A 25,739-nucleotide genomic window follows, 5' to 3' on the forward strand; every position below is an offset into this window, starting at 1 on the left:
AGTTTTTATGAGCAGCATATTCTAATTGGTAGCTTTATGAAGTGTTTGTGGTGCGAGATGAAATATTACACTAAAGCGAAATATAACCGTGAAAGGTTAAGCACGAATAAAATATTGACACAAATTAGAATTTGAGTTTGCCTTCCTGTCTGGAGGAGAGATGCAGTCAGATGTTTATAAAAAGAGTAAATGTCACGCTGCTTCCTTTCGCATTTGGCAGAGCAGATGCCGAAATGTCAGTATGTTCCTGCTCAAATTAACAGAAACACCTGTCACTGTGGCACATTCTTTTGACCCTGATTTGCTTAACAAATGGTCTGAGGTTGTATTTTAAATATAGTCAAAGAGGATGCAGGGTTAAATTTTGTGCTGCTTGAGAGGGGGGAAAAAAAAGTGTCACATGAGGTTTCAGCTTCGCATCATGAAAAAGCTTAACGCCGGAAACGTTTGTGTTCTCACACAACAAAAAGTTGCTTCAGAAGTAAACAAAAGAAAAACAAATTTCAAATTAAGACAAGTGACACATTCACACAATTATTTGTTCATTCTTCGAATTGCCTGCTTTCTAAATGAAGATCTGTGTCAGACCACAGATGCTAAAAAGAAGCCTTCCAGAAAGAGCCCTTGAGCTGTCTATAACTGCGCAGACCTCAGGTTATAGGCCAGTTATTCACCACACAGGAAGTCATTTTAGGTTGCTGCAGTGGGCTGATTAATTCTGCCAGTCAGTGTCAAAGCAAATCTAAACACAAACCAAAGAGGCAGACATTTCTGGACACCCACTGACACAGGTGTGATTACTGCAGAAGACTTCAGAAAAGGTATGTAGATTTTGAATGTACGGTATATATTTGCTATGGTAGACCACAAAAGCAAGTACAAATAGATGAAAACGTACCAACCGTAAATTGAGGCTTTGATAATGAATTTCTGCTAAAGTTGGGCATCTCGCTTTGGTTAAAACTCAAGAGAAAGCTTCCTGCTGCTCTAAATTGCAAATGTAAAATACGGTATGGCTAAATTTAGTTGCATGTAACACGTGCAACAATATGAATTCAATTCAATACTGCCATGTACTCACTCAAAGTGTTATCACAGGAATACTCGACAAAAATGTATTACTACAAAAATGTACCTTTGGCAAATTTAATAAAAGATCCAAAAATCTTGGTTTGAAAATAGTTGAAGGGATATATGATTTGGCACATGACAAACCAACAGAGGATTTTTAATAAGTACAGAAAATATGTATGCAACAGTAATAAAATCTGCAGAGTTTACTCGTACAAGTCTTGTATCATGGTTTGAGTTACCCCCATATCCTCTCCATGCTGTTTCCATGAGGCAGAGGTTTATTTTTTAGACTAACTGCTCAGCCTCAATTGCTAGCGTCGTGTATGTAATCTCTTCGCTTTTCATACGTCTCATCACGCTCTGCTACCCATGGCCCAGTGAGCTCTGCCATGTAGTCATTGAGTGTCGGACCAGAGTGTCAAATCCAATGCTGAGTGCAACTCTTCCCTTGGGGACTCGGAGTCTGTAGCCAAAAATACTTGCTTTTTCACAATACCCATGTCTCGCAGAAATGTCCTTACTTCTATTCTGGATAGGTTTCCTTCCTGCTTCCTGTTTGGTTTTACTTCACAGCCAAAAGGGATTCAAAGATCAAATCCTGCCTATCAGAGAGTGGTGGATTGGTCCTTGGTTTGTGCCTCCCTTCCTGTTTTTGCCTCTTCATTGGAAAAATTATTTTAAAATTGACAGTTTTTTTTTTTGTTTTGTTTTGTTTTTTTTTTTTTTTTTTAAACTCAAATGTTGAACAAAGGGAGGATATATAAAAAAGATACACATTCAATGTCAGGTCAGAGAGTTTAATGTGAAAAAACAAACTATATCATGACTTCCTCTGGAATCTAGACTTCACAGATGCTTAGAAATCAGATGCTTTATCTGCACACCAACTGCTTAAGGCTTCAGAGCATTTTATTTATTAGATTATTACTGTAAAATTAGTGTGCAGAATATAGTCATTTAATTAGTATGTCCCCATGGATTAAAAAAACAAACAAAAACAAACAAAAGTTGTGGCTGTAACTATCGTTGGGATGTACTGTTTGTCGATTTTCATTCAGAATGGGCCAAGGCCACAAATATGTCAAATTACAGCAGCAGAATTTTCACAAACTTTTCAGCCTTTCCAAATCCAAATGTGGCAGTATCTCACAACTGATTTTAAGATCAATATTGTACATAAAAAGAAATTGGACTATTCACGCTCTTTATGACATTTCTGCAGTTCTGTGTGTTGGCTATGACTAACCCAAGTGCCACTCCCTAGTCTTCTGTGTTACATTTCCTTCAAGTCCTGTCCAGGTTCCTATTATATGCTGATGACAGTCAACTGTACATTTTAAAAAGCATAAAAAAATCTAATTAAACTGACACTTTCTCTATCATTATTTGGCTGTTTGGCTAATGTTAAAGAGACTATGTATCTGCTATACTGGCCCACGCAGATAAATACTGCTTCATCCAGGTCTGTCAGTTTTTACTTGAGTGACATTTAATGGCCTAGCCAAACAGTGACGTTTACAGAAGTAGACACAGACCACCCCCGTCTTATGTGATTAACTGTGAACCGGTGAGATTTTATATGGGTTGCAAGTCTTGTATCACGCGCTTCTAACCAAGCATCCGCCATGACCAAAAAGACCAGACATTATAGAGAGGACTCGTAAAGTTAGCGATCTATTGCACAGCAACACCTTCGAGTTATCGGTGTTGTACAAATTCACACTTCTCAAGAAAGATCGGAACAGTTTATCCAGATTAAACTAGAACTGAACTGAACTGATGAACTGGACCAAATTATTGTGAAATCTTCTTTTTCAGTGGAACCTCCTCGAACACATCCATCTTGAGCCCTTGATCATTACCACTTCTAACTAGTTCTTGATATGTCTACAATTATAAGCAATTATTTATTCACAAGATATGGCATATTTACGCATTTGCCAAACTGTTAGGAAATATTTAAAGTTAATGATCAAAAATGCGTAAAAATAGAGGATATTCCAGAAATCAAGGGAAGGAAGCAGTCGGCAGCACTGAGTGTGTTTAACAGTACAGGGATGTGTTAGTGAAATATCTCTTTATGCAGTGAATTAATGTGGATAATTATACAGTTTTAATTAGAGACATAATTAAAAAAAACATTCCTTAAATATCTAGTATTATCCCTCACTGCTAGCATAGCAGAACTGACACAAGAATTACATTAATTACGTTTAAGTAGTCTTTATCTAATTTAAAATTTTACAAAGGCTTTTCTTAACATAAAGACATGAATTTAATAATATATGGAGCATCGACTAATTCTTGAGACTGACTGGAAAGAATTAAACATTAACCATATCCCTTTTTTTATTATCATTAATGCAACAGTATTGTCATCTAAAGCTTGAAAATACACCTCTCGATATTTAAAACAAAACTCACAATGAATTCAGACAAAGTTTCTTTGCAGTGAAAATTAGACCCTGACAGCAGGAGGCCACAAACAGCCCTGTTTTATTGCATATAGAGACCTCATCCTCCTGCCCGTGTAGCTGTGGAGGAAGATAAGTCCAAGGACAAGCTGTGTTGGAAGGCCGCATTCTTTAGTGGAACACCCGACTAATGATGTTTTTCATTTTTGTTTCACCCCCTCGTTAGCCGCGGAGAGAGGGAACAGCCATGAGTCTGCTGTGATAATGGTGAGTTATGGCGCTCCTATCCACAGTGTTTTCCCTGCTGGTTCCGCATGAATGTTCCCAGGGGGAAGCTCTGGGAGTCTGCAGCCCCCTGTGTAATTACCTTTTAGCAAAGAAATGAGTAAAGAGTGAGATTCCGCTCTGTCATTGTTAGTGCACAGTAGAAACAAAACCAAAAGAATATACATTCCTGTATTTTTTTAATATAATTTACAGCTGTTGTTTTTTTGTTTGTTTTTTTGTTGGTTACATTAATATAGATTTTGAAGTTAATTATGAAATATTTTATTTAGTCTTACTAAAGGACTGGCTAATACATATGATAATGTCACTGATTAATATCTATTATGGGTCTTGGATATGAGGCGCTTAAAGTTTTGTGTTACTGTGAATGGAGCATATTACTCGAGGCGCTGATTTCTGAGAAAAAACAAAGCCATTACCTTCAGATGCTTTTTACAATTTCCTGTCCACCTCCTCATACTGACCCCGCTTCTCAGAAATGCAAAACTGAAAAAAATGTTTTTTCCTATATCGTAGCTTCAATGTTATGTTCTTTTTGCGAACAAGGGGGTTTCTTAACGTTATCTGTCTGTGCGCTATACGAATCCACTGGTTTACAGACTGTAGCCATGCGGGGCTGCAGGTGTCTGTTGCAAGGAGGGATGAGATGCAGTATATCTTTTAAAGGTTGTTAAACAAACACTACCCTCTCTGGGCACTGTTTTCATTCAAATCTTGAGTCAGATATTGTTAACTGAACTTTGTAAATGACCATGAAATTTGGAATTGTGAGAAATTCTGTTCGCATCTGGAAAAAGGCACCAAACTAACATGAAATGCGACATAACACAGGTCATTTTTTCAGGTGGACTATTTTAGATGTTCAACTATTTAAGTGTGATTAAGTCAGATACTCATACTGTATGTTTTCATGCAGTCTCTGACGATGCACTAGACGATTTGTTGATGCAATCTTGTCTTTCACAATTTTCAGCTCTGCTTCATGTACATAAAATGAAAGCACACACATGGGCGAACATGTGGTATAAAAACAGATATTTTCAGAAGGGTGTGTCATGTGTAAAACGTGGGTGCACGGTTTCTGGTGATGTAGCGTCTGCTGAACATGAACATCCATTTCCACTGAAGAATCTGGCTTGATGAGTTGTCTGTTCATCCTAATCGCAACCATTTTCCTAGCTACTTCACAGGTACACAAAACGAAACTGAAGTCGCTTTCATTTACACGTTATTAAGTCAGAAATAGATGTTTGTTATTTATCGTCGTGTCACAGACTATAAATATGTAGGGCCTGGTGTGACTAGGGTGACTGAAGAAGTATTGCACGCTTTACAAAGGAAATCCCTGAGAGACGACCAGCAGGTTGTGGTGCAACACTTCATGATAGCTTCCTGTGTTTGTCGTGTGCATGTAGAATGAAACACTGGCCGTCTGCTCGGAGTATGTCATAGTTTGCCGTTTGTTGCCTTTCTTAAAGTGCGCATCCAGCATTAAGAAGCTGTAACTCTCTCTTCACAGGATCGCAGCAGGGCAGAGAGGAACAGAACTCAAAGATGTGGGAGCTACAATGATGTAAATGAGCATGAGTACGACGTGGTGGATGACCAACAGGAAGGGCTTGGTGTGTGCATACTTCCTGCCAGGCCCATAGATGATGAGAGGGAGTACGCAGGTAGACAACTGCCACCAACACTTTTTCCACTTCCTGTTCTCTCAGTTTTAGTATTTAGTAGAGTTCCAGTTTACTTTCACTTTTCTGATTTTACACGTAAAATACATTGAAAGGCCCGGGTACCTTTATTCCTGCTATCATGAAACTGCAATGCAAAAAAAAAATAAAAAATATGCATAGAAAAGCACAAAGTAGAACTACTAAGTCCCAAACTTCAACGTTAAGCACTCTAGCTGACACAATGAGGCTGCGTGTGTTTCACTTTCCCACACAGAACAGCTCCGGTGAATATAATTAGAACGAAGCTGAATGAAGTGTGAGAAGAAATAAAAAATAAGAGCAGCTCCAACGCAAACTGCGGTGAGAATGAAAGCGGCGTGGGTCTGAGAGAAAGGGCTCATGCTGAGTGAGCATGATCTGCCAGTGGGTCTCCGGGGCCATCTGTCGGCTGAGTCAGGCTGCGGGAGATTACAATTATCCAGGAGCCGAAGGGGGGAAAGAGGGAAGCATGTAGAGTGAACAGACTCCCTTTACTCTCCTGCGTGGATGTGGCCCACAGCCAGGAGCCTCACAGCGGCACGCCTACAACTTTATAGTGAATGTGGTTTTTAAATGTGTTCACACTTGGAGTATTTTCCCTCTGTAATCAATACAGCCTGCTGCTGAAGGGTACAACTGGGGCTGGCATCAACCGAGTCACGAGGGTGATACGAACTCAAAGGCGGTTTAAAACTACTGAAACTACCATCATTATGAAAGTGTGATGAAAGTGTGCCAATGACAGTTTCTTTTGCTTTCAAGACAGGGATCTTCCAAGGTCATCGTCTGCTCAGAGCCTTTCATCACTCTCCTCTGTAAGGTTTCAGTTTTTTGTTGTCCTTTAATGATCCCACCAACTCAACCAGTGTACTGGGTATGCTTTTATATAATTATATAATATATGTGTTCTGCTCTCCAATCAATCAGGTTAACATCCCCGTTCTTCCCAGATATCCGCCCAGAGAAACACCACATATTTCACGTATCATTAAAGGTAAGGTAATATTAAAGTGTGGCTCGTAGAGAAATACCATCCGCTATTGCAGAGGTTTTTTCTCTTTTGGCACTCTCAACTGTTTTTTCTCCCCACATTTAGTGAATGGTTTGATCTCTCCTGTGTGTTAGCAATGAGCTAATAAACACAGTAGAATAAATAGAACTTTTTTTTCAGCTGTTGCTGAATATCAAAGAGGGGCTAAAGTTGATGTTAGAAATCAGAATCTGATCTCTAAATGAACTAAATATTCATTTTTTTCTTTCTCAGAAGATGTTGGATGTTACTATTCTAAAACGTTAGGTCGTTACATCTGAACATCAGTAGCCACTTTCAGCCACTTTTTCAGACAGTACCAGTGCCTCCTTAACTATCCACTGAGGCGCTCCTCAGAACTACATGGTAGTAGTTTAACTTATTTTTTATTTTATTTTTTTTTTTGAGGTTGCATCTGTGCAGGAACCCTGTGGCTGAAATAGTAACCAGCAAGTCTTACGTCAGCGTGGCATGAAGATGTTGTGTACTTGTATCTAGCCTAAGAGCAGATACCGGTGCCACATTCATTCTGCTTAAATGGGTGGGCAAAATGCAGAGAAAGAATTTCTCAAAACGTAATTAAAGCAGCTTGAAGAAAAGTGATACCACAATAAAAAATGCAAGCTCTTCACTAACAGGGTTACAGCTCCTTACTGGTATTGGTTCAGGGAAATGTTATTCTACAATTTATGATTTTCAGATAAAGTCGACTGTTGTAATTTCAGGCAAAATGTACAATCTTACTTTGAACAAAGTCTCCCTCTCAGTAATCAGTATGAGCGTATACTTAAATTAGTGAGGTGTTCCCTTTAGATTGGCTGTAAGCTGAATGAAAAATTTAACCATTACTTTACACCTTCATATTCCCAGGACCTGCAGTGAACAGAGACCTGAAACCGGGCAGACAAAGGACCAGATTAGGTAACAAAACTGAATAAGTGAAAACATTTTGTTTGTCCTAATAAAAGTCCTAATAACGTCCCAAATATCCGTACATTGCGTTTACAGATAAGAGGCTCATACCTGTGCATCTCGAAGATCAGGTAATAACCTGTATTACACAGTACACAGTGTATTGATGAGATTTTGTTTGTCTATTGCAACTCGTTTAATTGTGTGATCACTTTTCTCTCTAACGTCACAGAACTCACACAGGTAACTTGCTTAGTTACTATTAAAGTTGTCCATTGCTGTTTTGTTTTTGTTTTTTTAAATGGGATTTGGATGGATTTACATCTTGAGTCTATGTTCTCTCAGGGGCTCTCCATCACCTCCACCTCCACCTTTTACCTCGAGGTTGGTCAACGACTTGTCTGCACCGACTGCACATGAACCCCCCAGGAGAAGGTGAGAAACACCGTCAACCAACACTGTCGACTCTGCGCAGTGTAGCAGTGGCACCATCTGCTGGTTGAAAAAGAAATTACTGAAAGGACTAAAGGCTTTTTATTGATGAAGCATACCTCATGTCATGTATATGTTTGTTGTTTTTGTTTCAGTGCACCACAAAAGGTAACCAATAATGTAAGTACATAAAATGATTGAATCGTTATAATCATAGCTCATTAACTGTTTGTTTAATTACTTTATAATTTTTTTCGACATGATTTCTTGAAGGTTATATTGGTCCACACTATCAAATGTAGCGTTAACTGCACTGTAGTTTCATCTGAGACATTAGGTTAATAATATTAATCAGTTTCATTATCAGTTGTATCAGAAGTGCCTTGAATGAATAAATGAATGAATGCATGCTTAGTAATGAATGAAGATGTTGTATTTCAACACACTACATCATCTACAAACTGTTTCGTAAACTGGGCTACGCTAGACATTCTAACGGTCTAACGTCTAGACATTTTCACGTCTAGACGTTAGACGTGAAAATACAATATGACAAGGTCATTTTGATAAGGTTTTTGCTTGACTTGGTGATGTGATGGTGATAGGAAGTACGTGTATCAGTATCTAAGTATCTACAATAAACTGAAGACTTTGTGAGAGTAAATACAGAGGGTTCACCACAAGGTTCAAATCATTAATCAGCCTCAAAAACAGAAAGGTCAGATTAGACTTTGTTAAAAGAGCAGCAAAAGATACCAGCCCAGATCTGGGACAGTGTTCTTTGGACAAATGAAACTAAGACCAACCTACACAAGAATAATGAGAAGAAGAATGTATGTAGAACGCTCAGAACAGCTCATGATCCAACGTACACCACACCCTCTGTAAAACGTGGTGGTGGCAGTGTGATGCATGGGTATGCAGGGTTCCCAACAGCACTGGGTCACTAGTGTTTATTGACACAGCAGACAATGACCCAAAACATACTGCAAAAGAATGGAGCTGCATCTCACTTACTTTAGACAAAACTTAAGGCAGAAAGGGTCCAGACTTCAGGCAGCCATTGACTGTAGAGGATTCTCAACAATACTTACAAAATGAACATTTTATTCATGGTAATGTTAAGTTGTCCAATTACTATTGAGCCCCTGAAATGAAAACACTTTGTTTAAAAACGTTTCATAGGATATTTGTGTTTAAGCATTTGAATTAAACATGAAAGACTGCACTTCCATCACATCTCAGTCATTTAGTTTCAGATCCAATGTGGTGCCATGTATGTATGTATGATAAAATTTGGATTTCTGAATACTTACGTAGCTAGATGCACTTTTCAAATATGTACTTAAGGACATACTAGCTGTAGCGTGACCTCAGGAGTGTAACAGGTTTACAACGGATGCCGGCAATCACTGGAAGCACGTGCACGACGAAAGATGAGACTGACTTATTGTGTCCTATCTGCATTCCACAAAAATACCCATGGGTCGCTGTTTACTCCATCTCTTGAACTTTTACTGTTGTGCTGAAAACAAGCCTTTGTTCCTGCCTTTGAGAAGGCCAGTTCTTATCTGGTTAGTGTTGTGTTGACAGCTTTATGTTTCTGGGGGAAGGCCATCTTGGCAGACCCTGGGTGTCCCTTATTTACCAGAGACTTGCAAAACCCACATTTACCCTCTTTTTGGTATTAAACAAAGAGAAATCATCGGGTGAATTCCCCATCTTGATCTACAGTGCAGTCAGATATCTACAATATAAACTATGAAGGAATCTTTATTCTGTCTTTAATAGTTTGTCTTCTTTATTTATTTTTTTAATAGGGAGATTCCATCTCACAAAGCCGAGGTAAGAAATAAATGAAACAAATGAACTTACCATTTAAGCGATAAAATATTTCCATACTTGTGACATTGTTGAATGCATTTTTAGGTTCACACAGTGCTGACAGAGTTTCAAGCCTTCAGACCAACCAAAGACATTCTTTGGATTTGGAGACCCACACCTTAGAGAGGTATGACTTTCAACTTTCAGGTTTTATATATCATATGAAACCACGTCTGATTTACATCTGCTTTTCTTCTTTTATTCAGGTCACACCAGAATATTGGTAAGTTAGTCAGGGGTGATTATTGTCTTTAGGAAGTTTCTGATTAAACAAGTCAGTTTTCATGTCTATTCAAAGAAAGGGTGCCATCAAAACGTCACCACCATGAGTGGCCTCAGACCAAGGAGGACATTGACCAAAATGACTTTGTACCGATGGGAAAACCTCAACAGGTAAATGCGCTCAAATCACCCAAATTTACTATAAAATGGAGAATTGCAACTCTGTTTATGACAGTGTATGAAACAGCTGTAAAATCCCTAATGACTGAACTGTTCCGGCAGACCTACAGCGAGGAGGACTGGTATATTGGGCCTTGTAATCGAGCAGACGCTGAGCACGCCTTACACCTGGTGAACAAGGTATCTTCATGGGTGAAATTAATCGAATATATCTAATGCTTTGGTAGTTGTGTTGGAGGAATGAATTACCTTACATTTGTTTTTACAATAAAATACAAAAAAAAAGAAAAGTCAGAGAAGCAGTACTCAATAAAGAAATAAATGCATGGAAAAGAAGACTTTCAATTACATTTGTAATAATAATGCCAGCTGGGGGAGAAATAAGAAGTAGGTTACTGTTTTCTTACGAATAACAAGTAAAACATTAATAGTTTTGAAACATTTTGAGGCTTAAACTAAATGCAGAATTGAATATTACCTGCATAACTACGGAGACACCCATACTGTCATTTCCTAAAGAGGAAGCAGGTACAATGCAAGTAGCATCGTACCACAAAACCTTTGGGAACACCAAGAAAAAGAGTTGACTGGTGAGTCACAAAAATAGATGGGGCAATTAACAGACGACAGCTAAACTTGCTGCCACCACCACCTATAAAGCAACATCTATTGAACCTCAAAATCAAAACAGGTTGTGGTTTCATTCAGGATTATTTTCCAGATAAAATGTGTTTGTTTTCTAATTCCTACCATGCATTTATTCATGCTGGAACAAACCTGACTACCTATCTGTCTATTAGGATGGGGCCTTTTTGGTACGAGACTGTTCCCTCAGCAACAACAGCGAACCCTTGGTACTGGTTGTGTATCACGAGAAGAAGGTCTACAACGTCAAAATCCGGTTCATTGAGAGCACCTGCAAGTTTGCGCTGGGAACGGCACAACGCTCAAACGATGTGAGTGGACGAATTACAAAGGATGAACAAGCATCGTCCAGAGCGTTACATTTACTACCATACATCCGTAATCTTCTCTCTCCTCAGATGTTTGACACTGTAGCAGACATCATCAAGTTCCACTCCATTTTTCCAATAACAGTCATCAGCGGGAGAAGTCTGCCTGGAAACAAACACCCAGAAAACTGTGTGCTGACATGTCCAGTAACAAAGCGGGATGTTGAGATGCTGCTACGATAACTATTGCACCTTTCCCCCCGGTTCTTCACATCCTGCAGCGTAGCTATGCGACCTAAAGTAGCCTATATTATCCAAAAAACATTTACACTTGCAAAACAATTTAACCAATATATGTATTGATCAACCGACTATAGGGGTTTTTGCCATAATTAAAAAATGGAGCACTCATTTATGCATGTGAAAAATGTTAGATGTATGCCACTAAATCAGCATTGGTTCGCACAAAATGATTTTCTCATTTTTCTTTTCATAGTAGAAATGGGATTTGTGTCTTCTTTTCTGATCAGCTCATTAGCTGGCCGTTGAATTTAGATTAGATTACATTAGATATTTATTTTATCCTGTCACTGAACAACATTTTGAGGGTAAGGAAGCATCTGTAGCTAGTGCTGTTGCCGTGGTTACTAATAGCGCTTTAGAATAGTGGTTAGAACTTGCTAACAACAAGCTAACAGGCTAATAAGGTGTCACTGTTGCCATTAGCAATGTATTTCTAGGGTTTAATTAAAGAAATTATTGCATTATCCAAATGATTTCCAGCTGAAGTTAACTGAGGTAGTTAGTGCAGATGATTATACAGCTGCATTTAGTGTTTATATTATAATACTATAATCACTTTCGTGTTAAACTGTAAGTGTTGTAGCTTGTTGGTCAGTACAGTTTTTTCACCTACTTTAAATTTGAAACATACAATATTCACAGTACCTGTAACAAGTAACTCTAGCTGTGAGATACAATTTAGTGTTAATTATTCTGATGATGGCTGATGATGTATTTTGAGATAACCAAATTCATGATTTTTGAAAAAAAAAAACATGATTTCTTTAAAATTCTTTTTTTGTATTAGCAGTTGTACATTTAAAAGAACGTGAGAGAAATAAAAAATTAGTAAAGGTTTAGTTTTGTCAATTTAAACACTCGAGCCTGGAGGGTTTTTCATTTCAGATAATAGGCCTTTTCCACTAAACGTATTGTATTTTGACAAGTTAATTGCTGAAATCCATTCAGCTGCTCTGGCTGCGGGGTTGTTTGACGTTGAGCATGTTGCCCCACTGTCATCAAGGACCTGTAATTAATGTTATTAGCAACACCTGCGCTTGCTCCTCTAGGGGAAACCAACATGGATGTGGTGGAAAGGGTCATTGTAAATCAGTATTTATGTCTCTAAAGTGTTTGAAATGATCTCAGTAGGTTAAAACCCTGTTGATCTAAAATGAGGAGAAAAAAAAGGAAAAATAAACAGGTCATTGACACTGTGAGCATATTTAACATGTTTTTAATAGAAAAAAAATGGGAGTTACACAATTGTTATTATAAAAGCATAACAGTGGTAATGAGCACTGAGAATGTAATAAACCCCCAAATACACTTTTAACTGGAACGTGGATAATTCTGACACAAATGAAGAGTAAATTAAAGAATTAAAGGCAAAGTGAAACTTTTAGAAAGTAATTATATATGACAAACACTGCACAGCAGCTTCAGACACTGCAGTGTAAGGAAAGCTAAGTGTTGGTGCAGATGAGGCCATTCCCTATGAACAGTAATCACTTTCTATATTCATATTTATACATATACACAATAATATCTGAGCGTGATCAGAAACGTATGTACACAATAAAACGTGGGGGCAACCAAACCCTATAAATTTAATCACAGGTCTAGCACCTCATACATTGTGATTATATCATAAACATGAACACACAGGCATCATTAATGCTGTCAAAAGAAGAGAAAGAGATCTGTCTCTGGATAGGAGATAGCCGTTTGTTTGATGTTTTTGAAAAATATACAACGGGTTGTAAGGGCCCATGAGTATCGTCATGGCAGGAGAATACAAAATAAAAATGTACACGATTTTCTCTCTGGGTTGCTTTTATCTGTTCTCTACTCGGGTCACCCTATTTAGGACTGGGAGGTCAAATAAGTTAAGCACAAAATATCTGAGTAATTACACACTGAATTCAATCAAAACACCAAAAGAAAACAAGATCATACAGTAATTCACAAAAATATATAACAAAATAGAAACACAGATATTCAGGCTTCCAAATGTAACACCATCAGTCTGTTCCAGCAAGAGCTGATCTCCAGGGACTTCACGAGACAAGAATCCAAGACCCCTTTGGATGTTTATTCAAAATACTTCTTGAGCATTTTTTTTTTTTCTGCATGGCCTGATAAAATATTTCTTTTGCCTTAAGACTTTTGTTCTTTAAGACTTATGTGGAGTTTTGAACAAAGTAGCAAAACTTTAGCATTATATTCCACCTCTCTCTTAATCTGGATTATTACTAACGATGGCCAGCAAAGTGATAAATACTGGCATTGAACTGGGTCACATTCCTTAACACCCATGGCTTACACTACAACCGTGCCACTTCATTTCACAAAACAAATGATGTACAACTGGAAAACCATAAGGTAGCCACGTGAACATGTTGGAATGTATACCTTAGTATTACTACCTCCTCGCTGGTCTTTAAATGAACATGACAGTGATGATCAACTGAAGTGTTTGAACCCACCACTGTGAAACTGAGTGGTGCATGTCACACCGTGGCTCTAAGAAACCACATTCAGAAACCACACCGTGGCCAGATTTGGAAGTAGAGTCTTTTGGACGTTACAATGTTATTAGTGCTTAAATACTGACTTGCGTCTAGAAAGTGGGCCACCTTATACCACACAAAAGAAATGAAGAGCCTGTTTCACCAAACACAATGACTGGAAATTGATATTTTAGTTTTATATAACTTCTATGAAGACTACCAACTGAAAAATCAGGACTTTTACTTAAATCAGACAGTTTTTCAGTCAGGTTCGACCCACAAGAAATGTTATCAGTCAGAAATACCAACACCAAATACTTCATTGTTTGCCGACGTAATACCCATGGTTGACACCTTATTTGAGGTTGCAGCACAAAAATACTAGATGAACCATGAACTATCAGTGACCTGGATAAAAAAAAATGTATAACAGTGACAGATCGACAAGTTTCTCAAGCTTCTGAGACAGTACTCCTAAAACTGTGTGTTACAGACCGACATCTGTTGTAGACCCTTTTCATGGCAGACATCACAAACACAGGTGAGCTAATAATGGCTGCATTCTTCTCAGACATTATTAACTCACTATTCATAAAATGACTTCATCTTTGATACAACTGTTTACTCGACTGTGGAGAGTCTGATTGTTTGCTGTGAAACCGGTCAATGGCAGACAATGTTGAATTCACTGCACTTGAATATTCCACATTATACATGTAAGACCATATTCAGTGATACTCTGATATCAATATTCTTTTAATCTTATACTCCCTTAAATATAAAATAGTTTTTTTTTAACATTTTGTAAGTCTCAGAAGATAACATCTTTCCATTGTAACGCTAGTAATTTTCTCATTAATATACACTTCGGTCCATCAATGCATTGTCCGATACATTCATGGAAAGACCCTTACAGTGCAACCCATCACTTCATACTTCTGTCCCATCACTTTGCTCAGTCGCATTTTTAGGATTTGGCACTTTGGAACCACTTCAGAGGCTCCTGTGTTCGCAAACGTTTCTGCTTTCGTCCCCTGTACAGACACCCGGGGCTTCGGATGGTTGAGCACCACCACCGGCTGGTTTGGACCTGGTCGTTTCACCAGCTGGTCCACCTTCAGTGGCATCGGGTAAATAACTGCACAGTCAGTCACGCTGCCCATGGGTACCTGAGTCTTATATTTGGATATTCTAAGTTTCAGTCCTTTGTTGTTTTTTTTCCACACACCTACTTGTACCCTTTTCAGAGAGACGGTCAGGAACTTCGAGGGGATGTCAAGCTCATTTTTGTCCACTTGTTGTAGAGGATCTGCAGTCGCAGGTGTTTCCACGTGTGAGGCGATTTTAGGTTCCTCATCCGTTGAAGGTTTTAAAGCGGGAACGGGAGGACTTTTATTAATGCTTGTTGCCGCAGTGCTACCTTTTTCCTTCTTGACATCGATATGGTTGGGTTGGGGCGATGTAACAGAGCTCTTGTCTTGCTCTTCAACTTTTACAGACTCACTTGTACAATCTGTCAATAACAAGTCACGGATAAAAGATCTTTTTTTTGTGGCGAGTCCTGCTGTTGGAGTCTTGTTTGCTTGGTCAGCGCTGTTTGTTATCTTAACAGGATCTGGAGGTGCACTACCAGAACTGTTACTCTTATCCATCACTATGCCTCGTAGAGCCATTACAAGGGGCTGCATGGAACCTTGAGCATCCTCGGGCTGCTGGCTTAATGAAAACACAGACGAAATGATGGGAAAACTCTTAGGTTCAGAGACTTCTCGTGCTGTGTCGTTAGAGGTTACATCCTGGGTCCAAGTCGTGACTTTTGATTTAGTGTGTTTAGAAAGGACAGGTATGTTGACTGTTAAAGGCTTGTTTAGGGTCCTGGATTGTGGAAAAGACTGATTTGCAGCATTATTCTTATTGACTAAAATTGCTGGAGGTCTCGCTTTGGGAACACTGAAGGAGGGAGAAGCTGATTTAAACCTTTGCTGGTTCAATGACACTGTCTCTTTCATAGTTTTCGAAACAGTGTTGGTCTTGAGGCAGATTGCCCTAGGTTCAACCTTCAAAGCCATTGACACATCTCTGGGACTGTTTTTGGCATCTGTTACCCTCCTGGGTGCGGTGCTCTTTAAATGCTCAGGAATCAGAATCTTTCTGTCATCCACTACTCTCGGACAAACACTTGTTCCCATGTTGTCTGAATGCAGGGTTGTATTTAACCTGCTGGGGCCCCTGATGGAAATAGGAGCAGCTGTCTGCGTAACTCTGATTCCACTGCTTCCTTCTCTCACAGGATTGAGCATACATTTGGGGACCTTGTTTGGGATGACCGTGTTACACTCCAAGTTGATTATTTCTGGCGATGCCCGTTTCAGCCCACTCTTGTCTTTACTCGCTACATTTGGGATGTTGCTGGATATACTGGCTGGGACAGGATGCTCCACATTTACGGCCTTCGTTTCACACTGTTTCCTGTTAATTGTGCACATGCCCATGCTTGTCGACCTCACTGTGTTTGGCTGATTCAGTGTGGACGACAATCGCTTCCCCAGAGCAGTGGTTTGAGAAAAGGCGGTCCTCGTGTCCTTGATTACAGATGTATTTTCTTGTTGGGAAACAAGCCTTAGCCTTAGCTCCTTTGTCCCGTTGACGGTTTTTACTTCAACAAATTCAACCAAGCAGCCAGCAGGAATTGTTACTTCCTCTGGCAGAGAAACCGTTAGAGCCCTGTTGTGGTGAATGAGTCCATTCAAAGGGGACAAAAGTTCGGCATTGCCGTTAGTGGCATTTATAACAGTTGTGTCCAGTGTTTTCACTCTCTGCTCATCTTTTCCCAATCTGACATCAGATGCACTCGAAGTTGGTACTGTTACCCGAACAAGTGGTCGAAGAGGTGATGGATCAGCTGCTGACACACTTGTTAAGGCACTGGAGACAGGGACCTGTGGACTTTTTGTCATGCCAAGCTTAGGGGGTCCTTGATTAATGACTTTGCTATGCAGACGGTCAATGTGCTTCACAAGACACAGCCGTCTCATGTAGCCCTGTCCACAGTGAGGACATTTGAATGGATAGTCTGATTTATGTTGCTTCATATGTTCATTCAACTCTGCCTCACTGACGGAGACATAGTTGCAAGACACGCAGTAAAACGGTGGCCCCATATGCTCAATCATGTGCTTCTTAAACTGTGCAGGGTCCATAGAAGCAAATCTACATTTCTCACAGTACATCACCTTGGATGTGGTTAACAAACGTTCCAGTGGCAAATTTGGGTGTCCACCATTCATTGATGATGGCATGCTTTGATAGCTGACAGGCTTCATGGCGAGCGGTGAGGTCTGCTAGTCACCCGGCAGCAAGTCTCACAAATTCCAAGGGTGCAATTATACCTTGAAGTAAACATCCATCTTCACCTGATATCCCGGGGTCTGTCCCTCTGGAAGGCAGAGCCTTTATTCCGAAATGAGGTACCGCCTCCCTGTGAAAGGCAGGAATAACAACAACGCTTTAGAAGAGAAATCCGTGAATGAACCTGACAAGACACAGAGCTGATATGAAGATGAGGCCCATGAAGCCCCTCCTTCCTCTAAACCTCAGCTCATGCAGCATTTCTGTCGCTTGCAAACATTTATTTTTACAGTTAGCGAACTATAAGCATGCCAAAGTATAATAAGTCTAAGCACGCTAAATATAGTTATCTGTATTTGCATTTTCCTACAGACGTCCAGAGCTGTATTCCCTGAAGCCTAATGAAAAGGCCGTACCTAACCTCAACAGGGGGTGTAGGGGTAGCGAAGACGACGGCCTGCATTACAATTGTTTACGTTTGTAACTAAGGCGATTGACTTACACATACCTGACCAAAGTGCTGTGAAACAGCGTTTTTATCCGTTATATATATATTTTCGAGTGGACAAATAAAGAGAAATCCGTTCTTTGTAGGTGATACTAGCGCTTGCCAACGCGGCTAACCGAGCCGCTTTGGTTCAGCTTGTTAGCCATCGGTAGCTAGGAAAAAACAAGTCCGGGAAACAGCTACACTGGTTTCCAGTATAAGAGCATGGGATGAAAACAAAACCCTCCAACAGAATAAATTCACGTATTTTGCTGATAATACGCGCTCAGACATTTTTATATCTTTTTATGTGTACGTGGCATACGTCAGAAAACTAGGATGTAATGCATATTATCGTGAAAGTCGTGTTTTATTTTAAAGGTTTGGCCGGAAGTATAAACGTCTTCTTCGTTTTTCTTTGACGGTTGAAGACACTGCGCGTATGAACGTACGCCTAATTTTTCACAAACACAACGCAAACACCGTAGTGTATTGACAGTGTAGATTTACGTTACACTTCAAATCCGCTACAGAAACAGCGTAACACACTGTGGATGTGACACCTTCCACCATAAAATGAATTTAAATTAAAACATAACGGGACAGGTTTCTCATTAAATATCACTTTAATGCGTTTGAAAATGACTGTAGATTTGTTTTTAAATATATCGCAGCAGTTTATATAACGATATGTAGCCGCGTGTTCATCCAGTGACACAGGTGACACAGGAAGTGATTACTGGCTTTTGTGTGTTTTGATCGGTTGTGTGAAGTCAAACTGCAGGCCGAGAGTGGCCCCAGACGGAATTACACGAAGACATGCTGTGGACATGGTTGGATTAAAATGCCTTAAAACAAACACAAATATGCTGTTTACAAGAATCTGCAGACTGCTCCCTACTACATCAGTGTCAAATGCATTACGGTGAGTAAGGAATCTCTATGTTTATGTCAACAAATTTCTAAATATTACCATGATTCTGTCTTGTTGTTTTTTATTATTTAAATACTCAATATTTTAAATTATCTTTATCGAATCGCTTTAGCAAATGTGGTCTGATTTACACATGTTATTGTAACCCCCATACTGTTGCTCATGTGAGGATCACCATGACTATTGTGAAAACCGTTTCTGGGATTTGCACACCATTGTTGCAATTCATAATGACACAGCAGTGGCTTTCACTTGACCCTCCCATTCTCCGTTTGTGGAACACATAGCAACCGACAGCTTCCTGGTTATGGCAATATCAATCCAGTTAACCCGGACGCGAGCTCCTTGCTTCTTCGCCCTCAGACAGAAACTTTGCTCGTCTTTTCCCAGACACAGACTCATCCGTCGCAGCATGGCCTCGGACCCGGCAGGAGCAGACACAACCCGGTTCGACTTTCTGGTGATCGGTGGCGGGTCTGGAGGTCTGGCCGGGGCTCGCAGGGCTGCGGAGCTCGGAGCAGCCACCGCCGTGATCGAGAGTCACAAGCTCGGAGGTACCTGCGTGAGTAAAAATATTGTAGACACTTTACTGTTACCTCTGCAGCTTCCATCCACGCACACAGGTTAGTTGCCAGGTTGACTGCGAAGCCTCCGGACTCCTTTTGTGGAAAGTTTTTGTGCGTATGACAAACACTGTGGGGCTGGAAGAGGAAGACCTCCTCTAGCCATGAAGCTAACACAATATTATCCTTTAAAGTAGATTGGTCATGTTTTAAACTATAACCACAACATATACAACCATATAATCAAAACAGGATGGCAAAAGCTTCAAGACATTTAAAAAAATAGTTTGTGCGCAAATATTTATTGCAGACCTGTTGATAAATGCACTGTGTACATGCACCATAGACTGTAAATAAAGTTATTTATATCCTTTCTATGGTCTCCACGCACTACTTTCCCCTTCTAGTTTAAACATAAGAACTATTACTGCAGATTTGTCCGGGTAATTGCATAAAAACTACTCATTTGGTTAGATTTATGTCCAGATATTGGTAATAACCAAGGAAATGTGTTGATAAAATATAATTTTGTTCAAGCAATCAATGTAAACTCTGATTTGCATCTTTTTGTTTGCAGAATATCTTAGCCAGGATTGATCTGCCAATGAAACTTTGATATATAGTTCTGTATTTATAGTATAATTTATGGATGTCCAGTGGTTCTTTATTTATTACATGGTGTCGATGTGAAAACCTTTATCAAAATTTCTAGTAAACTATCAAAAGATCTCAAAAGGGGTGAATTTTTTTCCTCTATGAAATACAGTATTTAAATGCTTACACTGAATTAATTTGTTCTGTCCATGTTTTGTTTTTTTGTTTTGTTTTTTAGGTCAATGTTGGTTGTGTCCCTAAGAAGGTACGGGTTTCTTTTCATTCTTCTTGTAATACAGCAAGTTTTATTTTGGAGTCTGAATACAAAAAAAGCACCGTGATACCCAAAACCCAGTGTCTTTTGCATGTGTTCACAGGTGATGTGGAATGCAGCAGTTCATGCCGAGTATCTGCACGATCACAGCGATTACGGCTTCGATGTTGGAAGCGTTCGTTTCAGTTGGGAGTAAGTTATCTGTTGGTTCCTCTCTTCTGTTTTGTGCAATTACAATGGACTCTTTAGAAAGCTTTCATGGCACTTCCTCAAAGAAGGCATTGATTTCATAGCACAACTTCTTGGGCTGTTGCATTTTTTGTTTCCCCACTCTACCCTACTTCTCTGTGCTTTGTGCAAATATGGCTGAGTCAAGATGACCGTTAAGATAAGCCTCTGGAAGGAGTGGCAGAGTGCCACATGAGGGAAGCAAGTTATGAAATAATAACATGAGTACATAACAGCTTTTAAGGATAACAGCTTTTAAGGTGTGCCTGCCAACTTTTGTGACGGTTCTATGGTATCCATGTCATGATAACCAGAAAGGCAATTGAAATCTACAACTCTGCAAGTCCAGTTGTATTTCTTTAAAGCTTTTTGGATAATTATCCAGAATACGCGAAATGAGAGTAAACAATACAGTTTTCCTCTTATATTATGATGATATACACTCACTTGTCAGGTCATTAGGTACACTAGTGAAAATAAATGAGTGCTGATATAACAGAAGAAAGTAACAGAGAGCTGTTGATTCACGTTTGTAGTACGACTGAATAGTATTTTATTGCACAGACAAATTTTGGTATTGTTTTGACCACCCCATTTTACTCAGTGGCCTAGACTATATAACAAATATGTTACTCAATATACTTTAACAGCAACTCAGACCACATCCTGCAAAAAAATCACCGCCATCTTTATGCAATTTCAACATTAACTGAATATTATAACCTGGACTGTTAAATCAAAATACATCGATTTATACTAGTGTACCTAATATTTTGGAAAGTAAGTGTAGTTTCATGAAACGCAAATATAAAATCAAACATTTATACAGTTATATAATATTTTCTCTCAAATCTAATAAAGGAATTATGTTACAGTGAAATATTCTTAATGTACACTATCAATAACAACTGGAGTATTGCAAAACAAGAAATGCTTATGCTGCCTGTACAATTCTCTCTGTGTTTGCAGAACTCTCAAGGCTAAAAGGGATGCATATGTTAGTCACCTAAATCGCATCTATCGCAACAATCTTGACAAGGTGAGTTTCAAGTTATGTCATATTTATTCTGTCAGTGTGTCACAGATTAGATTATCAAGAGCTAATGTGTTTGTTTTGTTTGTCTGCTCCATTTTCAGTCTAAGATCCAAACCATTCAAGGTCACGCCAGGTTCACAAATGACAGCGAACCCACTGTGGAGGTCAACGGGAAGAAGTACACAGCACCTCATATCCTCATTGCCACCGGAGGGCAGCCTTCTGTCTTGAGTGATGCTGAAGTTCCAGGTCAGGCATGCTTAGGTTTTACTTTACGCTCTGCCATGCTTGAACAGTTTAATCTATTAGCTTAATAATACTACTTCTGTAAAATTAAAAGAATTATGTTGATCTGTAATTTCAGGTGCAAGTCTGGGCATTACAAGTGATGGCTTTTTTGAACTTGAAACCCTGCCAAAGTAAGTTATCAATCAATCTATTCATTCTTTATTTATTCCTGTCAGAAACAATTATATCTGCAGCTAAAAGCTTTGTCTTCCTGACAGACGCAGTGTGATTGTGGGTGCAGGTTATATTGCAGTGGAGATGGCCGGCATTCTTTCCACTCTCGGCTCCAAAACCTCCCTGATTATTCGACAGACAGGAGTAAGGGAAAAAAAAACAAACAGAAACCATAGACTCCATTCTCTGTTAACCTCACAGTCACTGAGTTATATTCACTTTGTAGGTTTTGAGGAACTTTGACACCTTCATCAGCTCAAACTGCACCAAAGAACTTCAAAACAACGGCGTCGATTTGTGGAAGAACTCTCAGGTGAAGTCTGTGATTAAAACAGACAGTGGCCTGGAGGTGACGCTCATCACCAAAGATCCAGAAAAGAAGAACGAGGAGGAGAAGATCAGCACCATCCAAGAAGTGGACTGCCTTCTCTGGGCCATCGGCAGACAGCCCAACATATCTGGACTGAACATCGGAGAGATGGTAAGAGTCTGCTCATGAAAGGTTATGATGCAGAGGTAACAACATGTCCACTGGTCACTGTCCATACTGAGGGATGTCACTTTATGAATGGTGATTTGTTCCTTTGTGTTAGCCCTGTGACAGACTAGCGGCGTGTCTGGTGTCCCCCCGCCACGTTCTAGCGGACAAGCACTTACGAACAAATTAATGAATTTTGCAGCTACAGAGTTCAGAATGCATGTTATAGTGCAATTAAGAGAGCTTATTACTACTGTCTGTCTACAGAGGGAATCAAGTAGTGTTTGTCTTTGTTCAGTACTCCTTGAGTCACCCCTCATCCCATCTGTTTAACTGTTCCTGAAGATTATAGGAGATGATCTTGTACTTTGGATTCTTAAGGACACATGAAACCTGTCCTTACAAATGACTGCACAAAAACAGCTTTGAATGAAAGGTTTCACTTTAACACAGTTCTACAATAATAAGCCAGGGACTGGGTCTTAAGGCAATGATTAATGATCATCTAGACAGATTTCATGTTGTTTGTTACAGGTGACAAGTCAAGGTTTGGCACAAGTGTAGTTCTTACAGATTAGAGGGGCTATTCGACCATTAAAGGAAATTGACATCACTGTGTAACTATTAACTCCATCATCTCTGATGTGCTCTGACTTACCTGTTGCATGAAGGAGAATATGAATGAGTTGTCAAAGCAGCAGTATAACCATGAAGCTGTTTAACACTGTGAACACTCTGGTGTGTGTGTTCTGGTTTACATTTAATCCTCTGCAGTTTCAGTGAGTCACTGTTATTTCTTGTTGGAGACAAAAACAAATATTTCACTTTGAACCATGTACAAAAAGCAGTGTATTGTTCCTCAAGACATGTTCCCTCCCAGCACTCTTCATCCAGAATACTTTGCTATTTATTTATTTATTGTCTGTTTTTTTTATTTCTCTGTGTGTTTGTCAGGGTGTGGACACAGATGAAAGAGGCCATATCATTGTGGATGAGTTTCAGAACACCAGCCGATCAGGGATCTACGCTGTGGGGGATGTTTGTGGCAAAGCTCTTCTCACACCTGGTAGGAAGCAGCACTAACAACACAAGTCACTGTACAGATTGACCAGTACATGTGTTTCGAGACCGTTGAAGAAAAAAAAATCAAGACAAAAGCATTTTCTATTTTTGATTACTGTTAGATTTCATGTTGGATTAGATTGCTTTTCATGCCATTACAATGTCTGTACAGTAAACGTGTTTATTAGGGATATGTTTAGAGTTGCCTGACATTTGTTAATTAAATGAGCTGGTTTGCAAACCAAATCTGTATGTGCAGCACACAGGATCAGAACAAAACCTGAGTAAGTGCAGTTCAAATGCATATAAAATATGTACTAGTAGTAATAAGAAAAATACTCTACTATACTATAATAAGTAAAGAAATAATCTGACATGGTTTAACGTCTAACATTTTAAATTAGCTTATGTGCCTCTAAATAAAACAAATGTAAAATATAGAATGATAAAGTTTTCAGTTAAAGATCAGATTCAGCGAATACATATTGATGTGATTTAACAAGACTAAGTTCCAAATCCTGCCGTTGAAACCCTTTTTAAAGCACTATGTATTGGTAAATTAACAAACATAGTTTTAAACATGGAATTCCGTAGCCTGTCCCTTTCCTAACCTCTAAAGGGAACAAGAGAAATTGTTCCCTCAGTAGTGCTGATTTGCTCCTGTTTTTCCAGTTTAAGAAGGAAGTGTTTTATCATTTGCAACCACCAGAAATGTTTTCACAGGGCATTTATTGTTGTCCATGGCACACTGACACACTGGTATTGTTGTATGTTATGCCAGTTGCCATCGCTGCAGGCCGAAAGCTGGCACACAGGCTGTTTGAGGGCAAGAAGGACTCCAAGTTGGACTACTCCTGCATCCCCACGGTGGTGTTCAGCCACCCACCCATCGGCACTGTGGGCCTCACGGAGGGTGAGTACACCTTTAACTAATATGTTATGGGTTTAACTCAGGTATATCAATCTGAATAAAAGTTTCCATCTAATGGACAATCCTTCCTATGCTTGCATTTGTTCCTGTCACAGAGGAGGCCATTAAATCCAGAGGAAAGGAGAATATAAAGATCTACAAGACTTCTTTTACTCCAATGTATCACGCCATGACCACCAGGAAGAGTCAGTGCATCATGAAGCTGGTGTGTGTGGGCAAGGAAGAAAGGGTAAGAACAATCTCTTCTCCAGATAATAGACACTTGCTGAGAGATTCTTATCATTATTATTAGCTGATTGAGCTAAGATATCAAAAGATGCCAACACTTCCATTCAGATTCGCTATATGGAAGCCATTTAGAAAGGAGAAATCCACTGAGGTTTAAGAAAACAACAAAATTGAACTTTAACACCAACGCAGAACGCTGCCTTTAATGGCTCGACTAAAAGGTTCTATGAGTTTTGACAGCGCCTCTATTTTTGACTCTTGCGTACGCAAACTGCTGTGGTTATTTTTAAACCCTGAATCGTCTCTTTTCTCCAGGTGGTGGGCCTGCACATGCAGGGCCTGGGCTGTGACGAGATGCTGCAGGGATTCGCCGTGGCCATCAAAATGGGCGCTACCAAAGCAGACTTTGACAAGACTGTTGCCATTCACCCCACCTCATCCGAGGAGTTTGTCACGATGCGTTAATACAAAACGCACAAAACATCTTCCCTTTGCTTCCCTATACTACCAACAGCCCAGATAAGCATACCAGCACAGAGTCCCCCCTCTGTACTACTTTCGCATCAGCTTGACAACTTGCTTATAAAACTACTGACATCCTTCCATTTTCCCTCATTTAAGTGACCTTATTTGTGCACAGTATTTCTCTTTTTTCTAATTTTTACCTAAATGGACCAACAACGACTTATGGCCTCCTTAAAGTGTACTGTGGGTCTTGATTATTAATTGAATACTCTGGATTCCATTTTAATAATTGTGAAATGGAAGTGATGGTCTGCAGATATTGTTGTCAGGCGATTGCATGGCAAGTCAAAAGTGTGTGTGTTTGATTTGTCAGTCATTTGTCACATGAATATTACAAACAATGCTGCTCTTTAAAGCACCTATTTACTACCAATGAAATATATCTACTGTACTGTTCTAAAGATCCAATAAACCTGCAGATTTTTTTTCTTAAGTGTTAAGTGTCACTATTTTTGTGTTTTGATATTGTGTTGTAATACTCTTAACGTGCCCATCCCTGTTTGTGATTATCACTGATCCGAGCAGTGAAATGAACCAGACATTTATCTTATTTGGACAGAGGGAGTTGTATTCCTCCTCATATTTAAGAGACAGTCTTCTGCCAAGAAAAAAGTGCGATGGCAACATTGCAATTAAACAATTCTTGGCAGATTGCATTATTGACCCGCAGTGATTAAAGAATAGATCAAAATC

At 39.4% G+C, this 25,739-nt stretch overlaps 3 protein-coding genes across 4 annotated transcripts; 2 read left to right on the forward strand and 1 right to left on the reverse strand.

Moving 5' to 3' along the window:
- Positions 1-715: 715 nt before the first annotated feature.
- LOC125008546 (cytokine-dependent hematopoietic cell linker) lies at positions 716-13,206 on the forward strand (the record flags this gene model as incomplete). Its single annotated transcript, XM_047585831.1, has 17 exons — positions 716-821; positions 3,715-3,755; positions 5,296-5,449; positions 6,251-6,303; positions 6,416-6,482; positions 7,389-7,439; positions 7,527-7,561; positions 7,663-7,673; positions 7,776-7,865; positions 8,018-8,042; positions 9,683-9,707; positions 9,792-9,873; positions 9,953-9,969; positions 10,045-10,139; positions 10,251-10,328; positions 10,949-11,104; positions 11,192-13,206. Coding segments are annotated over 17 exons (1,239 nt in total), but the record flags the coding sequence as incomplete, so codon positions are not given.
- Positions 12,965-17,924, reverse strand: LOC125007809. The gene is made up of 2 exons (XM_047584639.1): positions 17,753-17,924; positions 12,965-17,374 (listed from the first exon to the last, which is right to left on the reverse strand). The coding sequence occupies exon 2, from the start codon at positions 17,217-17,219 to the stop codon at positions 14,793-14,795; it is 2,427 nt and encodes an 808-aa protein (XP_047440595.1). The 5' UTR covers positions 17,220-17,374; positions 17,753-17,924; the 3' UTR covers positions 12,965-14,792.
- A 311-nt stretch (positions 17,925-18,235) lies between these two features.
- On the forward strand, positions 18,236-25,479 carry gsr (glutathione reductase). 2 transcript variants are annotated; one of them, XM_047584640.1, is made up of 13 exons: positions 18,236-18,656; positions 18,953-19,227; positions 20,061-20,087; positions 20,200-20,288; positions 21,294-21,363; positions 21,462-21,609; positions 21,725-21,779; positions 21,867-21,966; positions 22,049-22,303; positions 23,255-23,366; positions 24,144-24,275; positions 24,389-24,522; positions 24,837-25,479. In XM_047584640.1, exons 1-13 carry the CDS (start codon positions 18,647-18,649, stop codon positions 24,984-24,986), a joined length of 1,557 nt encoding a protein of 518 aa, XP_047440596.1. In that variant the 5' UTR covers positions 18,236-18,646; the 3' UTR covers positions 24,987-25,479. The 2 variants fall into 2 exon arrangements, with proteins under 2 accessions (XP_047440596.1, XP_047440597.1); XM_047584641.1 differs by having other exon boundaries at positions 18,238-18,656; positions 19,056-19,227.
- The last annotated feature ends 260 nt before the right edge of the window (positions 25,480-25,739 follow it).

This window comes from Mugil cephalus, chromosome 5, assembly GCF_022458985.1.
Source record: "Mugil cephalus isolate CIBA_MC_2020 chromosome 5, CIBA_Mcephalus_1.1, whole genome shotgun sequence".
Classification (NCBI taxonomy): Eukaryota; Metazoa; Chordata; class Actinopteri; order Mugiliformes; family Mugilidae; genus Mugil; species Mugil cephalus.

What these genes read in the sequence shown, in the direction of transcription:
- LOC125007809 (XM_047584639.1), bottom strand. Translation starts at nt 17,219, where the DNA reads ATGAAGCCTGTCAGCTATCAAAGCATGCCATCATCAATGAATGGTGGA.
- gsr (XM_047584640.1), top strand. An exon ending in ACAAGCTCGGAGGTACCTGC is followed by an intron (nt 19,228 to 20,060) that starts GTGAGTAAAAAT and finishes TTTGTTTTTTAG; the next exon opens with GTCAATGTTGGTTGTGTCCC. An exon ending in GAGTGATGCTGAAGTTCCAG is followed by an intron (nt 21,610 to 21,724) that starts GTCAGGCATGCT and finishes CTGTAATTTCAG; the next exon opens with GTGCAAGTCTGGGCATTACA.